Genomic DNA, 25,541 nt, shown 5'->3' on the forward strand with positions numbered 1-25,541 from the left:
TTCTCCTGCCTCAGCCTCCGGAGTAGCTGGGACTACAGGTGCCTACCACCTCGCCCGGCTAGTTTTTTGTATTTTTTAGTAGAGACGGTGTTTCACCGGGTTAGCCAGGATGGTCTCGATCTCCTGACCTCGTGATCCGCCCATCTCGGCCTCCCAAAGTACTGGGATTACAGGTTTGAGCCACCGCGCCCGGCCTCAGATAAATTCTTAACTAAAATCCACATTTCATTCAGTTTCCTTTAACTTTTGCCTAATGTTCTTTTTCTGTTCCAGGATCCCATCCAGAATACCTCATTTAATTTAGGCTCCTTGGGCTCCTCTTGCTGTAACAGTTTCCCAGACCTTTCTTGTTTTTGATGACCTTGACAGTTTCGAAGAGTACTGGTGAGGTATATTGTAGAATGTCCCTATATTAAAATTTGTCTGGTATTTTTTCTCATAACTAGACTGGGGTTATGGGTCTTGAGGAGGAAGATCACAGAGGAAAAGTGCCATTTTCGTTCTATCATGTCAAGTGTACATGCTATCATCATGATTATGACTGTTAATGTTGACTTTGATCACCTGGCCGATATGATGTTTGTCAGGTTTCTCTATTGTAAGGTGATTTCTTATTCATCCTTTTCATACTCTTCGGAAGAAAGTTACTATGTGCACCCCACACTTAAGGAGTGGGAGTTATGCTCCCCCAACTTCAGAGTGGAGTAGTACATAAATTATTTGAAATTCTTCTGCACGGGAGATTCATCTCTTGTCTCCCATTTATTTATTTGTTTATTTATTTATTTGAGATGGAGTCTGGCTCTGTCGTCCAGGCTGGTATGCAGTGGTGTGATGTCCACTCACTGCAACCTCTGCCTCTGGGTTCAGGCAATTCTCCTGCCTCAGCCTCTCGAGTATCTGGGATTACAGGTATTCACCAGCACACCCAGTGATTTTTTGTATTTTTAGTGGAGATGGGGTTTTGCCATGTTGGCCAGACTGGTCTCGAACTCCTGACCTCAAGTGATCTGCCTGTCTCAGCTTCCCAAAGTACTGGGATTACAGGTGCAAGCCACCATGCCTGGCCTCACTTATTTATTTATTCAACCATTTATTGATATAAGTATGGAATCATGCATACTTATTTTATACTTTGGGTTATAATCCAATATTATTTTATTTTGTTGTGGAAATTGATCCAGTTTTGGCCACTAGGAGCTCTTTCAGTTGGTTCCTGTGCCCCTTTCTTTCTTTTTTTTGAAACGGAGTCTCGGTCTGTCGCTCTGTCGCCCAGGCTGAAGTGCAGTGGCATGATCTTGGCTCACTGCAACCTCCACCTCCCAGGTTCATGCGATTCTTGTGCATCAGCCTCCCAAGTAGCTGGGATTACAGGTGCCTGCCACCACACCCCACTAAATTTTTGTATTTTTAGTAGAGACCAGGTTTCGCCATGTAGGCCAGGCTGGTTTTGAACTCCTGACCTCAGGTGATCTGCCCACCTTGGCCTCCCAAAGTGCTGGGATTACAGGCATGAGCCACTACACTCAACCTCCTGCGCCCCTTTTGATGCATCCCATCAGTGTCTGTGTGCTTGTGTGTGTGTGTGTTTTCAGCACTTCCTTACTTTCTGACACTACAAGATGCTTTAGGCTCATCTTATATATTTCCTGCCCCAGTCCTAGAATCAGCCATTTTCTAAGGAGCCTAGCTTCCTTTTATTGAAGATTGGTACTAGAAATCAAGATGTTTGTGCTAGGTATGCTCCTTGTTACTGTGATGTCATTTCTTTTAGGTCCTCTTAGCTGACAAAGCAAGGAAATACATGTGTATATATTAATAATAACCTGAGTTATATGTTTCTCTGTATAACCAACTGTATCTATGTAAAGTGAAACATGGGCCCTTACTGATGTCTCCAATTCTAATTCATTACCACATGGATCATTCTAGACTCTTCTCCTTGCTATTCTTTCGACTTGTTTCCCTCCTTTCCACTCCAACAGTGAGAAACCTGGCACCCACCATTCACCATCCATTTACTTAATTGTTCAATTACAGTAAACATGTATAGCAGTATAAGAATTGTTAACCCATACACCCATGGCAAACAACTTTATTGACTAGAGTTCAGTATTTATGTTCTGTTCCTTTTGCCTTTAGTCTTACAAACTCTGCTCATTTCCAAAGCTACTTAGGTCAGCACCTTTTCCCCTTCCCCTTCAGTGAATTTATTTCTTAGATTTATAATACAGTTAGATTACGTTGTTACAGTTTACATTCTTTCTTGAAATTTCCTAATCTCCTAAATGATTTCTTGAAATTTGCAGGCATTAAGGCTCACTCTGTGTTTTAAAGTTCTATAGGTTTCAACAAATGCATGATGTCATTTATCTGCCATTATAGTATCATACAGTATAATTTCACCACCCTAAAAATCCCCTGTGCCTCACCTGTTTATCCCTCGCCCACTCTTGAACTCTATCTTTTTCTAGCTTGAGAGTTCATTTCTTTTTTTTTTTTTTTTTTTTTTTTTTTGAGACAGGATCTTGCTCTATAACCCAGGCTAGAGTGCAGTGGCACAATCTCGGCTCACTGCAACCTACGCCTCCCTGTTCAAGCGATTCTCCCACCTCAGCCTCCCTAGTAGCTGGGACTACAGGTGCGCACCACCATGCCCAGATAATTCTTTTTTGTATTTTTGGTAGAGACAGGGTTTCACCATGCTGCCCAGGCTGGTCTCGAACTCCTGGGCTCAAGTGATTTGCCAACCTTGGCCTCCCAAAGTGCTGGAATTACAGGTGTGAGCCACCATACCCAGCCGAGAGTTCATTTCTTTTTAATGCTAATAATATTCCAGTGTATGGATATGTCACAGTTTGTTTATCTATTCACCTATTGAGGGACATTTTGGTTGCTTCCACTCTTTGGCAATTATGAAAAAAGGTGTTATAAACATTCACTTGCAGATTTTTGTGTGGACATAAATTTTTAGCTTAATTGGATAAACACTTAAGAGCATGACTGCTGGATCTTATGGTAAGACTATCTTGGTTGTACCACTTGCTAGGTGTGTAACCTGGGAGCAAGTTTCTTTACCCAGAAAATGGAACAGTAGTATCTACCTCATAGGTAGCCCAGCCTATCCTGATGTGACATGATCTGATGTATATGTTAGGGAAGATTTTATTTTAAAAAGATTGATCGCTTAGTGGAAAACCCATCAGATTGATGGGGAGCTTGGTTAAATAGAGAGGTGACTTATCGAGGGAACTTGTTAAGTCTCTTTGCTGTTCAGTAGTGAGGAGTGAAGTACAGCAGTGAAGTTGCTCAGGCACCTGCAGATCACATTCACTGTGAGTAGCACCATCTTCTAAATTGAAGGGCAAATATATTATATATTGGTCTACAGTTTCTTTCCTTATCTTAATCATAAAGTTTTGGCATTGGGGAATACTTCTGTTTTACTACAGTTTTGTCACTAGTAGATATAAATACCATTAGATGACATTTTTCCCATTTATCAGGAAATTTTTTAGATTTTTTAACCTATTAAAGAAATATACAATGAATCAATAGTATTGAAACATCTTTACATTCCCAGTATAAGCTTTATATTAATATTTTAATGTATTAGTAAGTTTGACTTATTAGTATTTTATATAGGATTTTTGTCTCTCTACTAACCTTAAACTGATTGCTTTCTGTGCTTTTAGAACTAGGATTATGCTAGCTTTTACCAAATATTTGAACTTTTCCTCTTTTTATATGCTCTGGGATACTTTATACAGAATGAGAATTATTTATTACTCAAAGGTTTGAAAGACATGTATAAAACTATCTAAACTTGAAATTAATAAATAAAAAACATTTTGGCAACTTTCTTTCCCCCTGCTTATTAGCTTATTCAGAATTCAGGTTTTTCATTTCTCAATTTAGTTTTAGAAATTTATATTTTTCTCAGCAACTTTTCATTGAGATTTTCAAATTTATTTGCCTGGTATTTTATTTTGTTTACATGGCACTTTATTTTTCACAATAGCTTTTTAAAGGGATAAAATGATTCTCGTTATCACAAGTACAAAGAAAAAAAGTAAAAGAACTTGAACTCTTACCACTTTTGTAAAGTATTTCATGATCTTTCTAAAAATTTTATTTGTTTTTGCTCCTTTTCATTCTGCCTAATTTTTGTATATTTGTGCTTTCTCTCCTTTTTTCTTGATTGCATTGGTTTATCATTTACTGGATTTCCCCCATCTCTGAAAAATTCCAGCTGTTACACTTACACTTATGTAACATTTATATGTTCCTCCCCTGCCTTTTTTTTTTTTTTTTTTTTTTTTTGAGACAAAGTCTCACTCTATTGCCCATGCTGGAGTGCAGTGACAGGATCTCAGCTCACTGAAGCCTTCATCTCCTGGGCTCAAGCAATCCTCCTACCTCAGCCTCCAAAGTAGCTGGGACTACAGACATGCGCCACCATGCCTGGCTAATTTTTGTATTTTTCTGTGGAGTTTCATCATGTTGCCCAGGCTGGTCTCGAATCCCTGGGTTCAAGCAATTTACCGGACTGGACCTCCCAAAGTGTTGGGATTATAGGCGTGAGCCACTGCACCTGGCCTTTCCCCCCATTTTTAAGGCTTATGATTTTTACCCACTAAGTTGTACAATGGAACTCTTAAAAAAATAAAACCTTATGTGAAATCCTGGCATATAAAAGCCAAGCACTTGTGATTACATCAAAGGGGAGTGAGGAGAAGGGAATTTCCCACTTTGTCTTTCTTATCAGAGGCTTGTGAATCTAGAGAGCACTGTTAGAAACCATTGTTCTGATACACTAATTTCTGTTTTTATCTTTATTGTTTCCTTCCTCCTTTTTCCCATAGACTTGTTTTATTGCTCTGTTCTAACTTCTCGAGTTTGGTGTTTATTGCATTTACTTTCGTTCTTTCTTATTTAACATTGAAAATATTTAAATCTACGAATTTGTCACTCCATGATGCTGGTCATATCTTATAACATGTTATATAGGCTGTTTTCTCCTAAGTGGTAATTATAATTTTTTAGTTTCTCTTTGACTCATAATATATGTAGGAGTATGTGTTTTTAATGTTTAAGTGTAGAGAGGTTTGTTTACTCTTTTTGATATCAAGTTCTGGTTTTATTTCATTGTGGTAATAAAATAAGATCTTTCTAGGCCAAACACGGTGGCTCATGCCTGCAGCACTTTAGGAGCTGAGGCAGGAGGATCTCTTGAGCCCAGGAGTTCGAGACTAGCCTGGGCAACATGGCGAAACCCTATCTCTACAAAAAATTTTTAAAAATTGGCCAGGCACAGTGCTCACACCTGTAATCCCAGCACTTTGGGAGGCAGAGGCGGGAGGATCACTTGAGGTCAGGAGTTTGAGACCAGTCAGACTAACATGGTAAAACCTCATCTCTACTAAAAATGCAAAAATTAGCCAGGCGTTGTGGCGGGCACCTCTAATCCCAGCTACTTGGGAGGCTGAGGCAAGAGAATCGCTTGAACCTGGGAGGTGGAGGTTGCAGTGAGCCGAGATCGCGCCACTGCACTCCAGCCTGGGTGACATAAGTTAGACTCTGTCTCTAAATAAATAAATAAATAAGGGGGACGTGAGCCTGTAGTCCCGGCTACTTGGGAGGCTGAGGTGGGTGAATCACTTGAGCCCGGGAGGTTGAGTCTGCAGTGAGCCGTGATTGTGCCACTGCACTCCTGCTTGGGTGACAAGGCAAGACCCTGTCTCAAAAAAAGAAGAAAACAAAATCTTTCTAATTTATAATTGTTAAGAAATTATTGATATTTCCTGTAATTCAGTGTTTAATCAATATTTATAAATTTTCCATAGTAGTTTGTAAAGTTTGTATTCTGCTTTTTTTGTTTGTTTGTTTTTTTGAGATGGAGTCTCACTCTGTTGCCAGGCTGGAGTGCAGTGGCACGATCTCACCTCACTGCAACCTCTGCCTCTCGGGTTCAAGCGATTCTCCTGCCTCAGCCTCCCATGTACCTGGGACTACAGGCGTGTGCCACCATGCCCAGCTAATTTTTGTATTTTTAGTAGAGAGGTAGTTCCACCATGTTTTAGTAGAGAGGGAGTTTCACCATGTAGAGAGGGAATTCTATCATCTTTCCTATTAATTATATTATTGGAATCCTTTATATCTGCACTGATCATCGTAGTAGCCATTCTCTATCTGTGGCCATTGAGGATTTGAAATGTAACTAGTCTGAACCGAGATATAAGTGTAAAAGGCACACTCGGGGCCAGGCACGGTGGCTCACACCTGTAATCCCAGCATTTTGGGAAGCCAAGATAGGCGGATCACCTGAGGTTAGGAGTTCGAGACCAGCCTGGTCAACATGGTGAAATCCCATCTCCACTAAAAATACAAACATTAGCCAGGCATGGTGGCAGGTGCCTATAATCCCAGCTACTCAGGAGGCTGACTGGAGAATCACTTGAACCCAGGAGGCAGAGTTTGCAGTGAGCTGAGATAGTGCCATTGCACTCCAGTCTGGGTGACAAGAGTGAAACTGTGTCTCAAAAAAAAAAAGAAAGAAAGAAAAGCAAACGCACACTGTGTTTTGAAGATGTAATGCCAAAAAGGTAAAATAGCCCAGGAATAATTTTTATATTGGTTACATATTGAAATAGTATTTTTGGTTAAATAAAAAATAAATACCATTAAAATTAATTTCATCCCTCTTTTTAGTACTTTCTAAATGAGGCTACTAGAAAATTTAAAATGAAATGTTTTAAATTCTGTTTCTTCCATTCTGTTTCTGTTGGACAGCACTCCAAATCATTATTTATTTTTGTCTACTTCATCTGTCCAAGACTAGCAGTAGCATTAAAATAGTTTTTTTTAAAAAATAATTTCTGCCTCTCTCACAGTTTTCATTGTATATATTTTAGTGTGCTAGTTAGCACATAACAGGTCATATATATTGTGGATTATATTTTACATCAAATGAAATTACCATCTTTGGCCTTTTAAAAATAGTTTCTTTAATTCTATTTTGATATGAATTATTGCCATTCTTGCTTTTAAAAAATCATTTTGCCTGGGATGTTTTGTACACCTCTCTTCTTTTATTTTCAGCTGCATTTGTTTTGGGTATCTTTTAAATAGTAATTAAACTTGTTTAATTTTTTGATACAGTACAAAAATTTTTGCTTTTAATACGGAAGTCTAACTTTTCACAATTGTCATCTTATTTTATGAGTTCCACTTTTATGCTATTTTGCTTCTCTCTTTTCTATATTTTATTATATTGAATATTTTTAAAACCTTTAATTCTACTTTTATTACATTTACACTTTGAAAAATCGTAGTTAAACCCATTATCTTTAATTATCACTGTCAAGGATGAAGTAGTATCCAATGACCCTATGTAAATGTATAATTTAGTATATATTTTCCTCTCTATTCATTTTCTAACTGGGAATTAGACTATTTTTACATTTTTTACATTGTCTCACCATAAGACATTTTGTTTTGGTTTTGTTTTTATAGAGTTTCACTCTTCTTGTCCAGGCTGGAGTGCAATGGCATGATCTTAGCTCACTGCAACCTCTGCCTCCTGGGTTCCAACAATTCTCCTGCCTCAGCCTCTGGAGTAGCTGGGATTACAGGCATGTGCCACTACGCCTGGCTAATTTTGTATTTTTAGTAGAGATGGGGTTTCTCCATGTTGGTCAGTCTGGTCTCCAACTCCCAACCTCAGGTGACCCACCTGCCTCGGCCACCCAAAGTGCTGGGATTACAGGTGTGAGCCACCGTGCCCAGCCAATAATTATTTTTGATATTAATATTTTTATAAAGTTTAAACCATATAGACCACAGTGATTGCATTTTTTTGTTTGTTGGTTGGTTTTTTTTTTTTTTCTGAGACAAAGAGTCTTACTCTGTTGCCCAGGCTGGAGTGCACTGGCGTGATCTCAGCTCACTGCAATCTCCGCCTCCCAGGTTCAAGGGATTCTCCTGCCTCAGCCTCCCAAGTAGCTAGGATTACAGGTGCCTGTCATAATGCCCGTCTAATTTTTTTATATTTTCAGTAGAGATGGGTTTTTGCCATGTTGGCCAGGCTCATCTCAAACTCCTGACCTCAAGTGGTCTGCCCGCCTCAGCCTTCCAAAGTGATGGGATTACAGGCATTACCCACCGCGCCTGGCTTGTTTTGCAGTTTGACATTTATCACCACCTCTTTCTCTTTGTGGATCAGAATATATACTTGAGAAGATTTTCTCCTTCTATATAGCCAAACCAACATATTTAGAATTCTATGTTTAGAATTCTTAGAGCACACCATTTTTCCTTTAAAACTTTGTACACATCTCATCTTCTGATGCTCATTTTGTAGCAAGGCCATTTTGATTTTGTTGTTCTTGTTGCTGTCATTCTGTAGGTGTCTTATTTTTTCTCTCTGGGTGCTTGAGAGATGTTTTCACTTTCCTTGAAATTTTGAAAGCTCAAAAGGATGTGTGTAGGTGTTGTCGTTTATACACACACACACACACAGATACATATATATATACACACATATATTTTTTAACGACGATTTTCAAAGTGTAAATATAATAAAAGTAGAATTAAAGGTTTTAAAAATATTCAATATAGTATTTTGAGAGAGAGTCTTGCACTGTCGCCCATCTGGAGTGCAGTGGGTTAATCATAGCTCTCTGCAACCTCGAACTCCTGGACTCAATGCATTCTCCTGTCTCAGCCTCCTGAGTAGCTACAGGTATGCACCACCATGTCCAGCTAATTTAATACTTTTTTTTTTTTTTTTGTAGACACAGGGTCTTGCTTTTTGCCCAGGCTTGTCTTGAACTCCTGGGCGCAAGCAATTCTCCTACCTTGGCTTCCCAAAATGCTGAGATTACAGATATTTATTTATATTTTTAAACAGCTTAATTGAGATGTAATTCACATACTATACAACTCACACATTTAAAGCACACAACTCAATGGTTTCTAGTATGTTTGCAGAATTGTGTAACTATCACCACAATAAATTTTAGAACATTTTCATTACACCAAAAGAAAACCTGAACCTCTTAGCCTTCACTCTCCGATCCCTCTCCCTTTCTTTCTTTATCTACTTTCTGTCTCTGTAGATCTGCCTATTCTATATATTTCATGTAAATGGAATCATACGATACGTGGTCCTTTGTAACTGGCTCCTTTCACTTAGCATAATGATTTTAAAGATTCATCCATGTTGTAGCACATATCAGCATTTCATGTCCTTTTATTGCTGAATAATATTCCATTGTATGCTACATTTTATTTATCCATTCATCAATTAATGGACATTTGGGTTGTTTCCACTTTTTAGCTATTAAGAATAATGCTGCTTTGCCAGGCGTGGTGGCTCATGCCTGTAATCCCAGCAATTTGGGAAGCTGAGGCGGGAAGCTTGCTTGAGTCTACGAGTTCAAGACCAGCCTGGGCGATGTGATGAAACCCCATCTCTTTAAGAAGTCAGGAAACAATAGGTGCTGGAGAGGATGTGGAGAAATAGGAACACTTTTACACTGTTGGTGGGATTGTAAACTAGTTCAACCATTATGGAAAACAGTATGGCGATTCCTCAAGGATCTAGAACTAGATGTACCATATGACCCAGCCATCCCATTACTGGGGATATACCCAAAGGATTATAAATCATGCTGCTATAAAGACACATGCACATGTATGTTTATTGCAGCACTATTCACAATAGCAAAGACTTGGAATCAACCCAAATGTCCATCAGTGACAGACTGGATTAAGAAAATGTGGCACATATACACCATGGAATACTATGCAGCCATAAAAAAGGATGAGTTTGTGTCCTTTGTAGGGACATGGATGCAGCTGGAAACCATCATTCTTAGCAAACTATCACAAGAACAGAAAACCAAACACCGCATGTTCTCACTTATAGGTGGGAACTGAACAATGAGATCACTTGGACTCGGGAAGGGGAACATCACACACCGGGGCCTATCATGGGGAGAGGGGAGTGGGGAGGGATTGCATTGGGAGTTATACCTGATGTAAATGATGAGTTGATGGGTGCTGACGAGTTGATGGGTGCAGCACACCAACATGCCACAAGTATACATATGTAACAAACCTGCACGTTATGCACATGTACCCTAGAACTTAAAGTATTATAATAATAATAAATTAAAAAAAAAAAGAAACCCCATCTCTACTAAAAATACAAAAATTAATCCAGAATGGTGGCATGCACCTGTAGTCCCAGCTACTTAGGGGGCTTAGGCACGAGAATCACTTGAACCCAGGAGGCAGAAATTGCAGTGAGCTGAGATCGAACCACTGCCCTCCAGCCTGGGCAATAGAGCGAGACTCTGTCTCATAAAAAAAAAAGAAAGAAAGAAAGAAAGAAAGAAAGAAAGAAAGAAAGAAAGAAAGAAAGAAAGAATAGGCTGGGCACGGTGGCTCAAGCCTGTAATCCCAGTACTTTGGGAGGCCGAGATGGGCGGATCACGAGGTCAGGAGATCGAGACCATCCTGGCTAACGCGGTGAAACCCCATCTCTACTAAAAAAAATACAAAAAACTAGCCGGGCAAGGTGGCGGGCGCCTGTAGTCCCAGTTAGTCGGGAGGCTGAGGCAGGAGAATGGCGTAAACCCGGGAGGTCCAAACAATTATTCTGCCTCAGCCTCCCAAGCGGCTGGGATTACAGGCACCAGCCACCACACTCAGCTAATTTTTGTATTTTTAGTAGAGATGAGGTTTCTCCATGTTGACCAGGCTGGTCTGGAACTCCTGACCTCAGGTGATCCACCCACCTCAGCCTCCTAAGTGCAGGTATTACAAGTGTGAGCCACCATGCCCGGCCATTGTCTTTCTTTTTCAAAATTGTTTGAGCCATTCTGGATTCCTTACATTTCCGAGTTAATTTTAGGATTAGCTTTTCAATTTCTGCAAAAAAAGCCAGCTGGGATTTTGATAGGGGTTACATAAAAGCTTTAGATCAGTTTGGGGAGTATTGCCATTTTAACGATATTGTCTTCTGATCATGAACATAGAGTATGTTCTATTTATTTTACCTGTACTTAATTCTTAATTCTTTTACCTGCTTTATTTCTTTTTTAAATTTTTTAATTTTTTTTTTTTTAATTTTTGAGATAAGGTCTTGCTCTGTCACCCAGCCTGGAGTACAGTGATGTGATCTCAGCTCACTGCAGCCTCAACCTCCCTGGGCTCAAGTGATCCTCCCACCTTAGCTTCCTGAGTAGCTGGGACCACAGATGAGCACCACCATGCCTGCCTAATTTTTGTATTTTTTGTAGAGGCGGGGGTTTCATCATGTTGACCAACTCCTGGGCTCAAATGATCTGCCCGCCTTGGCCTCCCAAAGTGCTGGGAATAATCCCAAGCATGGACCACTATGCCCATCCTACATGCTATCTTTTTTTTTTTTTTTGAGAGGAAGTCTCGCTCTGTCGCCCAGGCTGAAGTGCAGTGGCGCGATCTCAGCTCACTGCAAGCTCCGCCTCCCGGGTTTATGCCATTCTCCTGCCTCAGCCTCCCGACTAGCTGGGACTACAGGCGCCCGTCACCTCGCCCGGCGAGTTTTTTATTTTATTTTATTTTATTTTGTATATTTTAGTAGAGACAGGGTTTCACCGTGTTAGCCAGGATGGTCTTGATCTCCTGACCTCGTGATCCGCCCGTCTTGGCCTCCCAAAGTACTGGGATTACAGGCTTGAGCCACCGCACCCGGCCCTACATGCTAGCTTAAATGGAATTTTATTAATGTCCTTTTTGTTTGCTCATTGCCACTATATAGAAATACAGTTGATTGGCTGGGCGAGGTGGCTCACACCTGTAATCCCAGCACTTTGGGAGGCTGAGGCAGGTGGATCACCTGAGGTCAGGAGTTTGAGACCAACCTACCTAATGAGGAGAAACCCTGTCTCTACTAAAAATACAAAAATTAGCCAGGTGTGGTGTTGCGTGCCTGTAGTCCCAGCTACTCAAAGGCTGAGGCAGGAGAATAGCTTGAACCCAGGAGCCAGAGGTTGCAGTGAGCGGAGATTGCGCCACTGCACTCCAGCCTGGGAGGCAGAGTGAGACTCCATCTCAAAAAAAAAAAAAAAGAAAAGAAAAGAAAAAAGAAATAGTTAATTTTTGTACATTGATCTTACATCCTGCAAACTTGCTGAACTCGGTTATTACTTTTAATAGTTTATTAATAGATTCCTTAGGGTGTTCCATATACAAGATGTCATCTGCAAATAGAGATAGTTTTATTTCTTCCTTTCCAGTTTGAATGCTTTTTATTTCATTTTCTTGCTTAATTGTCCTGGCTGGCATCACCTGTACAATGTTCAGTATAAGTGGTGAGAACAGACATCCTTATCTCATTCCTGATCTAAGGAACATAGAGAAAGTATTCAGTCTTCGACCATTTATTTTCTTTTACAATTTTTTTTTTTTTGAGACAGAGTCTTGTTCTGTCACCCAGGCTGGAGTGGCCCAGTCATGGCTCACTGCAGCCTCAACCTTCCAGGCTCAAGTGATCCTCCCACTTGAGCCTCTTGAGTAGCTAGGACTACAGGCATGCACCAGCCAATTTTTTTAAATTTATTTTTTGTAGAGAGGGGATCTCTCGATATCATCTAGGCTAGTCTCAAAACTCCTGCCCTTAGGTGATCCTCTTGCCTCAGCCTCCCAGAAGGTTGGGATTACAGGCATGAGCCACCATGCCTGGCCAGGCTTTAATCATTAAGTACAATGTTAGCTGTGGGTTTGTGTTAATGCTTTTTATTTATTAGTTTGAGGAAGCTTCCTTCTATTCCTAGTTTGTCGAGAATTTTTATCTCGAAGGGCTGTTGAATTTTGTTGATGCTTCTTCTGTGTCTAGTGAGATGATCATGTGGTTTTTTTCCTTTATTTTATTGTTATGATATATTACATAAATTGAATCTTAGATGCCATTTATTTTTGCCTTTTAATTCAGCTTCCCATTTCCTCTTTCGTTAGCATTCAAAGGACCCTAGTGGAACCCATTAAATCACATATGCAATAGATACAATGCAGAACTTGGATGCTGATGGTGGTCCTTTGTAAAATATTCAATTTCCAGGGCTTTGTATCTTGTCAAAAGTCCTAGAGATGGCTGTTTAGGATTTTTTGTTTGGTGTTTTTTTGTTTGTTTGTTTTTGTTTTTGTTTTTTGAGACGGAGTCTTTCTCTGTCGCCAGGCTAGAGTGTAGTGGTGCAGTCTCAGCTCACTGCAACCTCCAACTCCCTGGTTCAAGTGATTCTCCTGCCTCAGCCTCACAAGTATCTGGGTCTACAGGGGTGTGCCACTATGCCCAGCTAATTTTTGTATTTTTAGAGAGAGGGGGGTTTCACCATGTTGGCCAGGATGGTCTCAATCTCCTGACCTCATGATCTGCCCGCCTTGGCCTCCCAAAGTGCTGAGATTACAGGCGTGAGCCATCGCGCCTGGCCTAGTGTTGTTAAATGATGTGAATATAAAACAAAGTTTTAGGTGTATTTATCCAACTATATAAATTCATAGCAATATTTTGATAGTATATATCGGGGTCCCCAACCTTTTTGGCACCAGGGACTGGTTTCGTGGAAGACAATTTTTCCATGGACCAGGGGTCGGGGGATGGTTTGGGGATAATTAAAGAGCATTAGATTTATTGTGCACTTTATTTCTATTATTATTACATTGTAATATATAATGAAAAAATTATACAACTCAGCCTAATGTAGAATCGGTGGGAGCCTTGAGCTTGTTTTTCTGCAACTAGATGGTCCCATCTGAGAGTGACAGGAATCAGTGACAGATCGTCAGGCATTAGATTCTCATAAGGAGCACAAAACGTAGATCCCTCACATACACAGTTCACAATAGGGTTTGTGCTCCTATAAGGATCTAATGCTGCCACTGAACTGACAGGAGATGGAGCTCAGGTGGTAATGGAAGTGATGGGGACCAGCTGTAAATACAGCTGAAGCTTCACTTGCTTACCTGCTGCTCACCTCCTACCATGTGGCCCTTTATTTAGAATTTCATAATTATCAGATCACTGAGGAAATAAGGTTCCTCTATGTGGCCTAGGGGTTGGGGACCCCTGATATATATGATACAGTTTCATATTACAGGCACAATTTTTGGAGGTGGAAAATTTTAACTATATTATTTATATGCTTTTGGGGGATGACAAACCTTTTGTGCAGAATAAAATGTGTAGCTAGTATTTCTGGCAGTTGTAATCACTATCAGTGTATTTTGTCTTTGAAAATTTGTAGACCCCCCCCAATTTCTTCCTTCAACATATCATGATTTGTTTCATATTATGAATTTCCATCATGTCCCTATTTTATAATGTATGTTCACATTAATTGCAGTTCCCGTCTCTTGAAGACGTTTTTCTTTCCCATGTGGGTTCCTTCACTTGGTTGTATTGTCATTTTCATTGATGATGCATCTGCTAATTAATGTTTCTTTGAATGCCTGCCCTTTTGTTTTTGATTTTTGCAGTTCAGCTCTATTTTTTATTTTGGCTCTATTCATTGGTATTTTTTTGTAGCTTCTATTGGCCTGTGACCTTCTGTGACTTATTTATAATATTTACATATTTATGAAATTGACAGTCCAGGCCGGGTGCGGTGGCTCACCCCTGTAATCCTGGCACTTTGGGAGGCCGAGGCAGGCGGATTGTCTGAGCTCGGGAGTTCAAAACCAGCCTGGACAACATGATGAAAACCCATCTCTACTAAAATACCAAAAATTAGCTGGGTGTGGCAGCGTGCGCCTGTAGTCCCAGCTACTCAGGAGGTTGAGGCAGGAGAATCGCTTGAACTCGGCGGGTGAAGGTTGCAGTGAGCCGAGATGACGCCACTGCACTCCAACCTGGGCAACAGAGTGAGACTCCATCTCCAAACAAAAAAAGAAAGAAATTTACAGTCCATCCTCTGCCATTAGTGATAATTAATATGTAAATGTTTACTTAAAATGATTTAGAAAATAGTTATTTCTTATGGCTAATATAGGTGATAGTTTTCTAAATTCATAGCAAGGTCTTGGATTATTAAAACATGTCACCTACAGGTATATATAAAATTTTAGTTATTTATTCTGGTAACATATACAAAATATAAATTTTACCATCTTAACTATTATAAAGTATACAGTTCTGTGGCATTAAGCACATTCACATTGTGCCACAACTGTAAAGTTTTTAAAAAGAAAACAATACCCATTTCTCAATCCTTCTGATTTTCCTTTCTCCCATAGTACATCCCATAGTACATTTTTTCTGTTTTATCAACTTTCCTTTTCTTTTAGATGCTGAAGAGTTTCTGGCAGAAGGTTTGCGGAATGAGAACCTCAGCGCTGTTGCAAGGGATCACAGAGACCATATTCTACGGGGCTTTCAGCAAATCAAAGCCAGGTTTGTATAAACTGGTTCCATTAATCTTCTTCATAAGCTTTAAAACAATTTATAATCAGTAAAATAAAGTCACAAGGTAAGACATACATATCATACTTATCATAGTTCTTTATACTTGACAGAAACTTAATAAATATTTGCTGAATTGAATTGGAGGCAGGCAAGCATAGTTAGTGTAGTTTACCAAAATAAAAATGTTTTGATAATTATGTGTGTATCTTGAGGTAATTATTCTGCTTTTAGCTTTGGATTTTTATGTTAGCCTTCATTGACCACTTTTGCATTTAACTAAAAAATGGTGAAAGATAAACATTTATGCATGTCCAAATTATTAATGAGAAAGTGTTAGGCAGTATGAGATAATGTTCATTATGATTTTTGGTACTGATTTTACTTCCACATCTCCTTCCCTCATAGAAAACTTAAATGAGGCCGGGCGCGGTGGCTCAAGCCTGTAATCCCAGCACTTTGGGAGGCCGAGACGGGTGGATCACGAGGTCAGGAGATCGAGACCATCCTGGCTAACACAGTGAAACCCCGTTTCTACTAAAAAATACAAAAAAACTAGCCGGGCGAGGTGGCGGGCGCCTGTAGTCCCAGCTACTCGGGAGGCTGAGGCAGGAGAATGGCCTGAACCCGGGAGGTGGAGCTTGCAGTGAGCTGAGATCCGGCCACTGCACTCCAGCAAGGGGGACAGAGTGAGACTCCGTCTCAAAAAAAAAAAAAAAAAAAAGAAAACTTAAATGAAACTTATCAAGTCAATTATTTGACCATATTGGGATGTTTTATTCCTGGACTGGGTTAAAATATGTTCATTTTTTAAAAATAAGAAGCCCTGACCTGATTTGTGCATTTTAGAATGTGAGCATCTGTCAGATGCAAACACTTGCTTGGGGGAGGAAAAAATAAAAATTTTCCTTTATAATATATTTTCTGACCACCTATTGCTTGAAATGGGTAACTGAATGAGAGCAAGGGATAAGTGAGTGTTCCTTTAGCTTTTTCAAACCTGGTGGCAATGTGATTCAGAATGTTTAAACTGAATATTCTTAGCACAGGAAGAGCATCTGCAGGGTTATGGTTGAGATTTAATTTGTGTGGCTGACCGTTCTTAGTATCTACTCTAAAAACCTCATTGAAACTCCGTAGAAACAGAGAATTTTATCCTTCGGAAGGGCACAGCCAGAATCTATTCCGTTCAGGAATGTGAGAGAACCTCATGAGATGCCCTGCTGGATCTTAATCGATCTTTCCTGCTGGCTAATTAAGCATCACTTTTACTCAGCAACTGGGGACTGTGTAATTATCAGCCTGGGTTGCCCTGAATAATTGAAACAAACAGAATGCAGAAGATGGGAGTTTTTTGCAAAAGTGGGAATATCTATAATTTTTGGTAGGTTGAAAGAGTGTTTAAAACAAAGTTCTCCATAATGTTATTTTATTAATAGATAAGTTTAGGCTTAGTTATGTACCTGGAGACTTAGTAAATTATAGAATTTTTTTAATTTCACAAGTTTGCCTTTGTGTTTTATGATTACTCTAAGGGTGGCATGTGGAATAAAGATGGAATTATTTTAAATTTGGAGAGGAATGACCTAAATATAATGGTGTATCTGGTGATTCTATTGGTATAAATCTTTGATAAGGAATGCAAAAACACTTTTACTGCAGCTGTAGGTACAAATATACAACGAGGAGAAATTCTTTCCTGTATTTTTACCACAGCATTGAGAAAGGACTAAATTTCGATCTTAATTTGGTAATAAAAGGCAATTTATGTTAACTCATTACTGTCAGCTGAATATTATTATACTTCTTAATCCTCTTTTAAAATATATACACACATGCACACACATGCATGAACACACACAGAAGCTGAATTTGTCATGGGGTAGAGTCAGTTTCTTGTTCTCAAATTCTTGTTCTCAAAGAACTTTCTGTGTGGTTTGTGGGGTAGACATTCAGGAAATAATGAGCAGGAGCTTTAGGAAATATCTGCATTGTTGATGGGAGCTTTCTGTTCATTGACTTGTTGCAAGAAAGATGACACTTTATTTAGAATTTCATAATTTTCAGATCACTGAGGAAATGAGGAGCCAGAAATTAGATACTGTACAAGAAAATGGAAAAATGAGGCTTTCCTTTGGCAAGCTGTTTGAAATTGCCTTACATCCACCCATTCAATCATCACTCTGTTAATGTAACCCTTGTTTTCCTGAATCCTCTTCTTCAGCCATATCACCTCTATTCTGCCATTTATGGCTGCCACATTTACTTATGTTGTGTGGCAGTTATATGTCCCCCAAAAAGCTTGGCATGAAAAGAAATTTAGAAGTCATCAAACTTAAGAGTTAAACGTGTATGGCAGGCTAAATGCAGTGGCTTACCCCTATAATCCCAGTACTTTGGGAGGCTGAAGCCAGAAGATCCCTTGAGGCCAGGAGTTTGAGACCAGCCTGGGCAATATAACAAAACTCTATCTCTACAAAAAATAAAGTTAGCCAGGTGTGGTGGTGTATGCCTGTGGTCCCAGCCATTTGGGAGGCTGAGGTAGGAGGATCACTTGAGCCCAGCAGGTTGAGGCTGCAGTGGGCCATGATCATGCCACTGCACTTCAGCCTGGGCAACTGAGTGAGACCTTGTCTCAAAAAAAAAAAAAAAAAAAAAAAAAAGTAAAAATTAAGCATATGGCAAATACATGAACCATATGGTAACACAAAAATAATTAAAATTAATGAAGGTCATTTAAAAGATTTTATTTTTAGTCTTTTTTTGTTTGTTTTTCCTTTTTTTTTTTTTTGAGACAGAGTCTCACTCTGTGGCCAAGGCTGGAGTGCAGTGGCACAATCACAGTTTGCTACAGCCTCGACCTCCTGGGCTCAAGCGATCCCCCGACCTCAGTCTCCTGAGTAGCTGCACACCACCATGCCTGGCTAATTTTTTACTTTTTGTTGCCCAGGCTGATCTGGAACTCTTGGACTTAAGCAGTTCTCCTGTCTTGACCTCCCAAAATGCTGAGATTACAGGCCTGAGTCTCTGTGCCTGGCCTATTTTTAGTCAGATTAAAACAATAATATTTTAGGAGTTTGGTAAATTTGGGGAGGTGGTAACCTATCTAAAACTATAAATTTAGCACTTCAAGGCTTATTTGGAAGGTAGATAAATCTCTAGCAAGATAATCTGGAAAAGCCACTACTAGATAAATGTGAATTATATATTTACATATACACACATATGTATTTTACAACTTCCCACTCTCTTTGTTTCCTTGCTTCCTTTAATTCTTTCCTCAACATGTATTGCTCTAGAAACAAAAGGGTGGAGAGAAATAAAAATAGCACTGCCTTTGATTCTTGGTAAACTTTAGGGGCTTAGCTCTTACTTTTATGGCTGGCTTGGAATTCACTGGTATTTGCCATGGTTGTGGACTTGCTGTAAATGGATGCATCTGACTCCATCACAGCTGTTATAATGTGTTTTTTGCTATTTTCTGTTGTCTAGAGTGAATGACCACAGGAAAAGACAGTTGTGTCAAGAATCATGAGTATTCTCCAAGTGCTCATCTGTTTTTCAGTACAAATCACTTTAGCTATTCTGTTTTTAGACTTAGAAACAAAAAATAGCTATCTTTTTTAGACTTAGAAACAAAAAATAAAATCCTATCTATATTTACATACTTTTGGTTTTTTTTTGCTTGAAAGTGTCACCAATGAAAGCTAATATTTTCCATGTAACACAAAATAAAAACGGATAGCAATTTCTGTGATTCCAAGGAAATGAAGCCCTGTTGTGGTATTGATGTCCTAAGCTGTGATTTTCATTGCTGTTCTTAAAAACTAAACAGCTTTCACATTCCAAGTCCAAGTTTTCATTGAGCCCTTTGGAGAATGGCTAGGATAAAAGCCAGGCAAAGGCACTTCCTGCTTTATTACAGTGGTCACTGCAGGATTAGCACCAGATGTGAGACACCTGGAATGAAGCAGTCGTGATCTACGCTCAGACACTTGATGGCATTCTAATGCATTGGGAGAAACAGTAGAGCATTTTTTAAATGCTTGATTCAGTGGAGGCCATCTGACAGCAAGAATACGTTGAGAGTGGGGGAAGTGATAAAGAAAATATAATTTTTGTTTTGTTTTTTTTTTTTTGAGACCAAGTCTCTGTTGCCCAGGCTAGAGTGCAGTGGTGTGATCTTGGCTCATTGCAACCTCCGCCTCCCAGGTTCAGACGATTCTCATGCCTCAGCCTCCCGAGTAGCTGGGATTACAGGCATGAGCCGCCACGCCTGGCTAAATTTTTTTTGTATTTTTAGTAGAGACGGGGTTTCACCATGTTGGCCAGGCTGGTCTCTCCTGACCTCAGGTGATCCACTCACCGTGGCCTCCCAAAGTGCTGGGATTACAGGAGTGAGCCAACATGCCCAGCCGAAAATAGAATATTTTTATTATTGAGATATGGCTTAATTTCTCTCTTGATGGCCCTTTTTGGATAACTAGTCATTTATGCTCCCTGTTGGAAGTGAAGGACAGAGTCAATGGAAGCAAACTTGGAGTATTGTTTCCTTCTGTGAAACTTAGTAATGCTAAAGGAGTTCCAAAAAGAGACCAGGAGATTTATATCATATTGAGATGGAAGGAAATAAAGAAATACCTTTTGTGTGACAGGGTTCTGGCACCAAACTCAGGACATTTAAAGTACAGGCTGAAAGAATATCTTGAACACGTCTCATTGTGGGTGGCTAACCTATAGCTCTGTGTGAAACGTGATATACTAGTAAAATCTCATAAAAATAATTCTGACGTTCTTTGGGAATTTCATGTTTTCTTTTCACCTTAACATGGATTTAGCTTTAAAGCAAGATTTAGCTTAAGAATGTATAATTCTGATATTTTTGTATTCTAGCAAGAAAGACAAGGAGTTAGCCTGATAAAACTCTTGGGAGCAAGAGTTTTGAAGTAGTATACTATAAATATAATCACCATTGATTATATAGAGAGTTTTACTTTTCTTAAATGTTAATTATTGAGCTTAAAAACCCCTAAAACAAAACACATTCAAATGAAGTATACTTATCAAAAGAACTAATGTATAATGTGCTATTAGTACTATGTTATTCACAAGTTTCAAGATTTGCTCATAACATCTTTTTCTATTCTTTAATTTTGCTACTTGTACTGGAGCTTCAGTGCAAATGCAGAAAAAAAAAAAAAAGTAGGAGGTACTTGCATGATCCGTCTAAGTTTAAATAGCTCTGAAAAGGCTCAAAAGTCATAGCAATAATTTGACCACATCTGGAAAGTTAATAACTCATTGCTTCCTTTTTCAGTCCTATCCCTCCCTCCCATCCTTAAAGGAAGGAAAAAAAAAAAAAAAAAAACCCCACAACAACTTCAACACTATTTCTCAACTCATCAGTTATATCAGACAAATTTTTGTTTGGTTCTCTGTTATTCAGTGGATGAATGTTGAGATTTCACAATTGAGTTAAAGAGTTTTTTGAATCTACTTCTCTAGGAATGAGAGGTTATATTTATTGCTCTTTTAATCTGGAATGCCCTACAGGTGAGAATGATAGAATATTACTTGCTATTGATCTCTTGGCTTAACTTTTAAGACCTGGAAAGAAAGATCGTCTTATGTGATTTTTATGGCAAGTCTCTGTCCTTTCAAAATAGCTTCGAAATGTGTAACTCTCCTTATAATTTTATCATAATGATTATTTTGTTTGTTTTTTCGTATGTGAGGCTATCTGGAAGTAGAACAAATTTTCTTAAATAACATTTTTTTAATGTAATAATGACCATAGGCCTTGGTGGTTCAGAATAAACCATACCTTAGATATTTTCATTATATATCTTTAAGATTTTAGATTGAGTTCAGAAAAATGTTTTTGTTGTTGTTGTTTTTTGTTAGTTTGTTTTTTGTTTTTTTGAGACAGAGTCTCACTCTGTCACCCAGACTGGAGTGCAGTGGCATGATCTTGGCTCACTGCAACCTCCACAGGTTCAAGCAATTCTTATGCCTCAGCCACCCAAGTAGCTGGGACTAAAGGTGCACACCACCATACTGGGCTAATTTTTGTATTTTTAGTAAAGACGGGATTTTGCCATGTTGGCCAGGCTGATCTTGAACTCCTGGCCTCAAGCGATCTGCCCACCTTGTCCTCCCAAAGTGCTGGGATTACAGGCATGAGCCATAGCACCTAGGAAAATGTATTTTTAATAGAGTTTTTAGATCACTTGCAAAAGTAGATCATGTGTAATTCTTCCCAGTACTGAGCTCTTCATACAGAATAACATGTTCCATCAGGAGTGAAAAGGAGTTATGGATTGTGAGCTAGAACACAGGCAAGTAACTGAACTTGCACCCTTCCAGTCTGACTAACCCAATAGAATAATAAGCTGAGCCATACTCTTTAACTGTAGAGTTAGGTCACTGAAATTTGCTTTACTCCTGATAGAATTTTAGCCATCGTTATCACCTGGGCACATTCCTATTAGCTACTCAATATGGATTTGTCTTGGTTTCAGAAAATCCTGTGTCATTTTTTTTTAATACATGAAGCCTCACTGTCTGTAGATGGACTTAATTCATACATTGTGTAAAAAGATCATCTGTATGAAATTACTGCCTTCATTTTTATCACCGTTTGCTTTGGCTTTGATTTTAAGTCTCGTTTGATCTGGAGCTAGCCTTTTGTCCCAGAGCTATGCTATTTTCTCTGTTTAAGGAAAGCCAATGAAAAATACCTCTCTGTATTTATCTGTTTGTGGATTCCAGGAACCTGTGGCTTGGGACCTTATTGATGGTGTTTTTCTCTAATTTGCATGTTTTCTCTTGTTTCTGATATAGACCCATGCAGTATCCACTTTCTGCGTTACAGGGAAACTGGAACAGAGGGGAGGGAAATCCAAGAGCACTGGGCCAACTGTCAGGAGCCAAGCTCTGTTCTGATGTTACTTCTATAACACTGAGTCACTTGAAGATTCCCCTAATGATAATCTTATGTTTTATTTCTATGTTGCTTACCCAAAATGTTGTTTAGAATTATTTTTTTAAATAAATGCTACAAAAATGCACACATTACCAACCAAACTATAAAACTTCTGTTTGATTTCTTTTATGGTACCCCCATGACTTTTTAAAAAATTTGGAATATGATGCAGGAAATTTCATTTCTTGGGATTTTATTTCATGATTCTGTTGAAAATGAGTTGAGCATAAAGTGAGTTTTTATAATCACACCATGTGAATCATTTCTTCTTTGGATTCTGGATCTTCTCTCCTACTGTGTAGCCTCATCTAGTCTCCCTGAAGTGCAGTGTTAGCAGGGTTGATAATGAAATGCAGTCCTGCTTATCACACTCAGCAAAGGGCTCAGAGAAGATGGGAAAAAAATCAATCCCACAGGAACTTCTTGAGTGCTAGACATCCATATTTAGCCCCCAAGCATTTAAAATGGAAATGAGATACCTTAGGGTTTTAGTTTTTGATTTACACAAGATGTCATTGCCTCCTTGGCAATAGGAATATTTTAGAGACCAACTGCTGACCTGTTTGGGAAGATCTCAGCCTATCGCCCCAGGTGTGACGTAGTTTCTTCATATTTCTTTCAAAACTCTCAGCAGTGCTTTGCAGTAGCTTTGATTCTTCGGGCTTCAAAGGGTGTCCCTTCCAGGGCCAATCTTAGGAAAGAAAAAAAAATTAGTGTAGGGGAACAAACAGCTCATAAAATAAGTGCTATCCCTGTGGCAGCTCTTACTTAGACAATTAATAGAGAGTTTACAAATCAGTAGTACTACAGCATGGCAAAGCCAAGAAAATTCCAATTTGATGCTGGTGCTTTGTTGTTACAAAATCGCCATTTGTAGTGAACCATTCTTAAATTGTCCAGCTTCTAGTAGTTTTTATCACAGTGTGGTTTATATAAGATATATTATAGTTAAATGCTCAAACTCAAAGCTGCCTCTTGAGTTTGTGAGCCTTGTTGAGGTTCTCATTATAATTTACAGAAACATTTATGCCCACATAATCTCCAATTAGCTATTTCTCCAAGTTATATTAGTGAGTGACTCTCATTTGTAGATTCTTCCATAACCACAAGGCCCATACAGTTTGGTAATTTAGACCTTCTATCATGTTTACCAAGTGCCTTTGTTCTTTTGTTGATGAGAAAACTGATATATGAGAAATTACTCAAAGTAATAGAATTTGTTTAAATATTAGGATTTAGAATTTAGAATTTTATTTAGCCAAGCCATTAAAAAAAATGAAGTGGCATCTTTCAAAGATTATTGATTTAAAAAAACTGTAAACAAATATTGAAGTCTAGTTAATTATATGCATGTTGAATTGTTTGGGGATGGAGTATACTAATTTGAGCAGTTTGTTTTGGAATGTATAAAAAATAATATGGATGGATGAATATATGACAAAGCAAATAAAATGTTAATCACAGAATATATCCACTAGATTGTGGGTGTACATGAATGTTGTTTCAACTTTTGTGCAGAGTTGAAAATTTTCATAATATAATGGTTTTTTATTGTTGTTTGTTTGGTGTGTTTGTTTGTTTGTTTCCTGAGTTGGGGTCTCACTCTGTCACCCAGGCTGGAGTGCAGTGGCATGATCTCGGCTCACTGCAACCTCCGCCTCCTGGGTTCAAGCGATTCTCCTGCCTCAGCTTCCCGAGTAGCTGGGATTACAGGCGCGTGCCACCACACCCGGCTATTTTTTGTATCTTTAGTAGAGACAGGGTTTCACCATGTTGGCCAGGCTGGTCTCAAACTCCTGACCTCATGATTTGCCCACCTCGGCATCCCAGAGTGCTGGGATTACAGGTGTGAGCCACCATGCCCGGCCCCATAATATAATGTTATAAAAAATATTTGACTGGTTTGACTTTGCATTTCAGAAACCATGGATTTTATTCACTCTGGCTTCAGAAAATCATACGCTTCTTCCATATGGGATATGGTTTTTAAGGATAATTTTCTAGGAATAGTCTTATTATTTCTGGGTAATACTGAACTAGGGGATAATCCTCCAGTTTGTTATTTCTGACATAAGTAACAGGAAGTAGCTAACTTTTGTACGTCTTTAAAACTCCTAAACCAGCAATTATTAAGAGCTAAAATTCAATTCAAACATTCTACCTGGGATATCCTGAAATTTTGATTTTTTTTTAAAAAAAGGAAAGGTAATTTCTGACTTTTTTCATAAATTTGATAAAAGGAAAGCTAATATGAGATTGGTAGTCCAGTAGGAAATGGAACTCAATTTTATAATTTAAAAATCATTTTATGATATTAAAAATGACAGAGGTTAGAAACAAAGCTCTTATTCTTTTATTGAACTAGAATTGAAAGTGGCAGAAAATCATTTTGGCCCTAGTGCAGTAAATGTTATCACTAAAACATGTTCAGGGGATATTAGGATAGTCTCTCAAGCACCAGAGACAAAAGTTCACAAAGCAAGAACTGATTTTTCTGTCCTTATCTTGAAATTATTAAATGTACAGGAGACATGAAGGTGTCTTAGTTCTAAGAGGACTGGAGATGAAGTACGTGTTGAAAGCGATAATATTTCCATTCTGGAGAGGTGAGATGGAGAGAAGAGATGGTGGCATGGGTGTCTCAGCAGTGACAGGCACGGTGGAGGGAAGAGAGTGCACAGGGATAGGAGGGTTCATGAACCAACACAGAGCTGAGAAATTCAAGACCAGAGAAAATTATACTCGTGCAGTATTGTGAGCTGATGATGAAAATGGTGAGGAAGCAAGTGATACTATTCTTTAAAAGAATTGTGTGAAGATTATATTTAACAGGGAGATGAAACTGGAGCTGTCAGCAGCTACTGTATCTTGCAAATCTTGTAGGAGAGAAATTTTAAGTCCATTTGGGAAAAACCCATCATTTTTGAGTGTGCAGTGTGATTATGCTTCAGAATTTTGTGTAAATGGAGCAGGTTGGTAGGCATATGTTTGCTGATCCTAAAATGATTAAAATTCAGAATAAGTAAGACTCTTGTGAAATTGAGTTTTCAGGTTCCAGCCAGTGTTCTATGCTGCCATATGGCATAACTAGAATTAATTGCTGTTCTCAGT

General features: G+C 38.8%; 1 protein-coding gene across 12 annotated transcripts in view; it reads left to right on the forward strand.

The window, feature by feature from the left end:
- SKAP1 (src kinase associated phosphoprotein 1) overlaps positions 1–25,541 on the forward strand; it is a 329,438-nt gene that overhangs the window by 44,010 nt on the left and 259,887 nt on the right. For all 12 annotated transcript variants that reach the window (XM_045374939.3, XM_074019392.1, XM_074019395.1 and 9 more), the window contains exon 2: positions 15,331–15,436. In XM_045374939.3, the coding sequence (XP_045230874.1) occupies positions 15,331–15,436 (106 nt within the window). The remainder of the gene's footprint in view (positions 1–15,330; positions 15,437–25,541) is intronic.

This window comes from Macaca fascicularis, chromosome 16, assembly GCF_037993035.2.
Source record: "Macaca fascicularis isolate 582-1 chromosome 16, T2T-MFA8v1.1".
Taxonomy (NCBI): domain Eukaryota; kingdom Metazoa; phylum Chordata; class Mammalia; order Primates; family Cercopithecidae; genus Macaca; species Macaca fascicularis.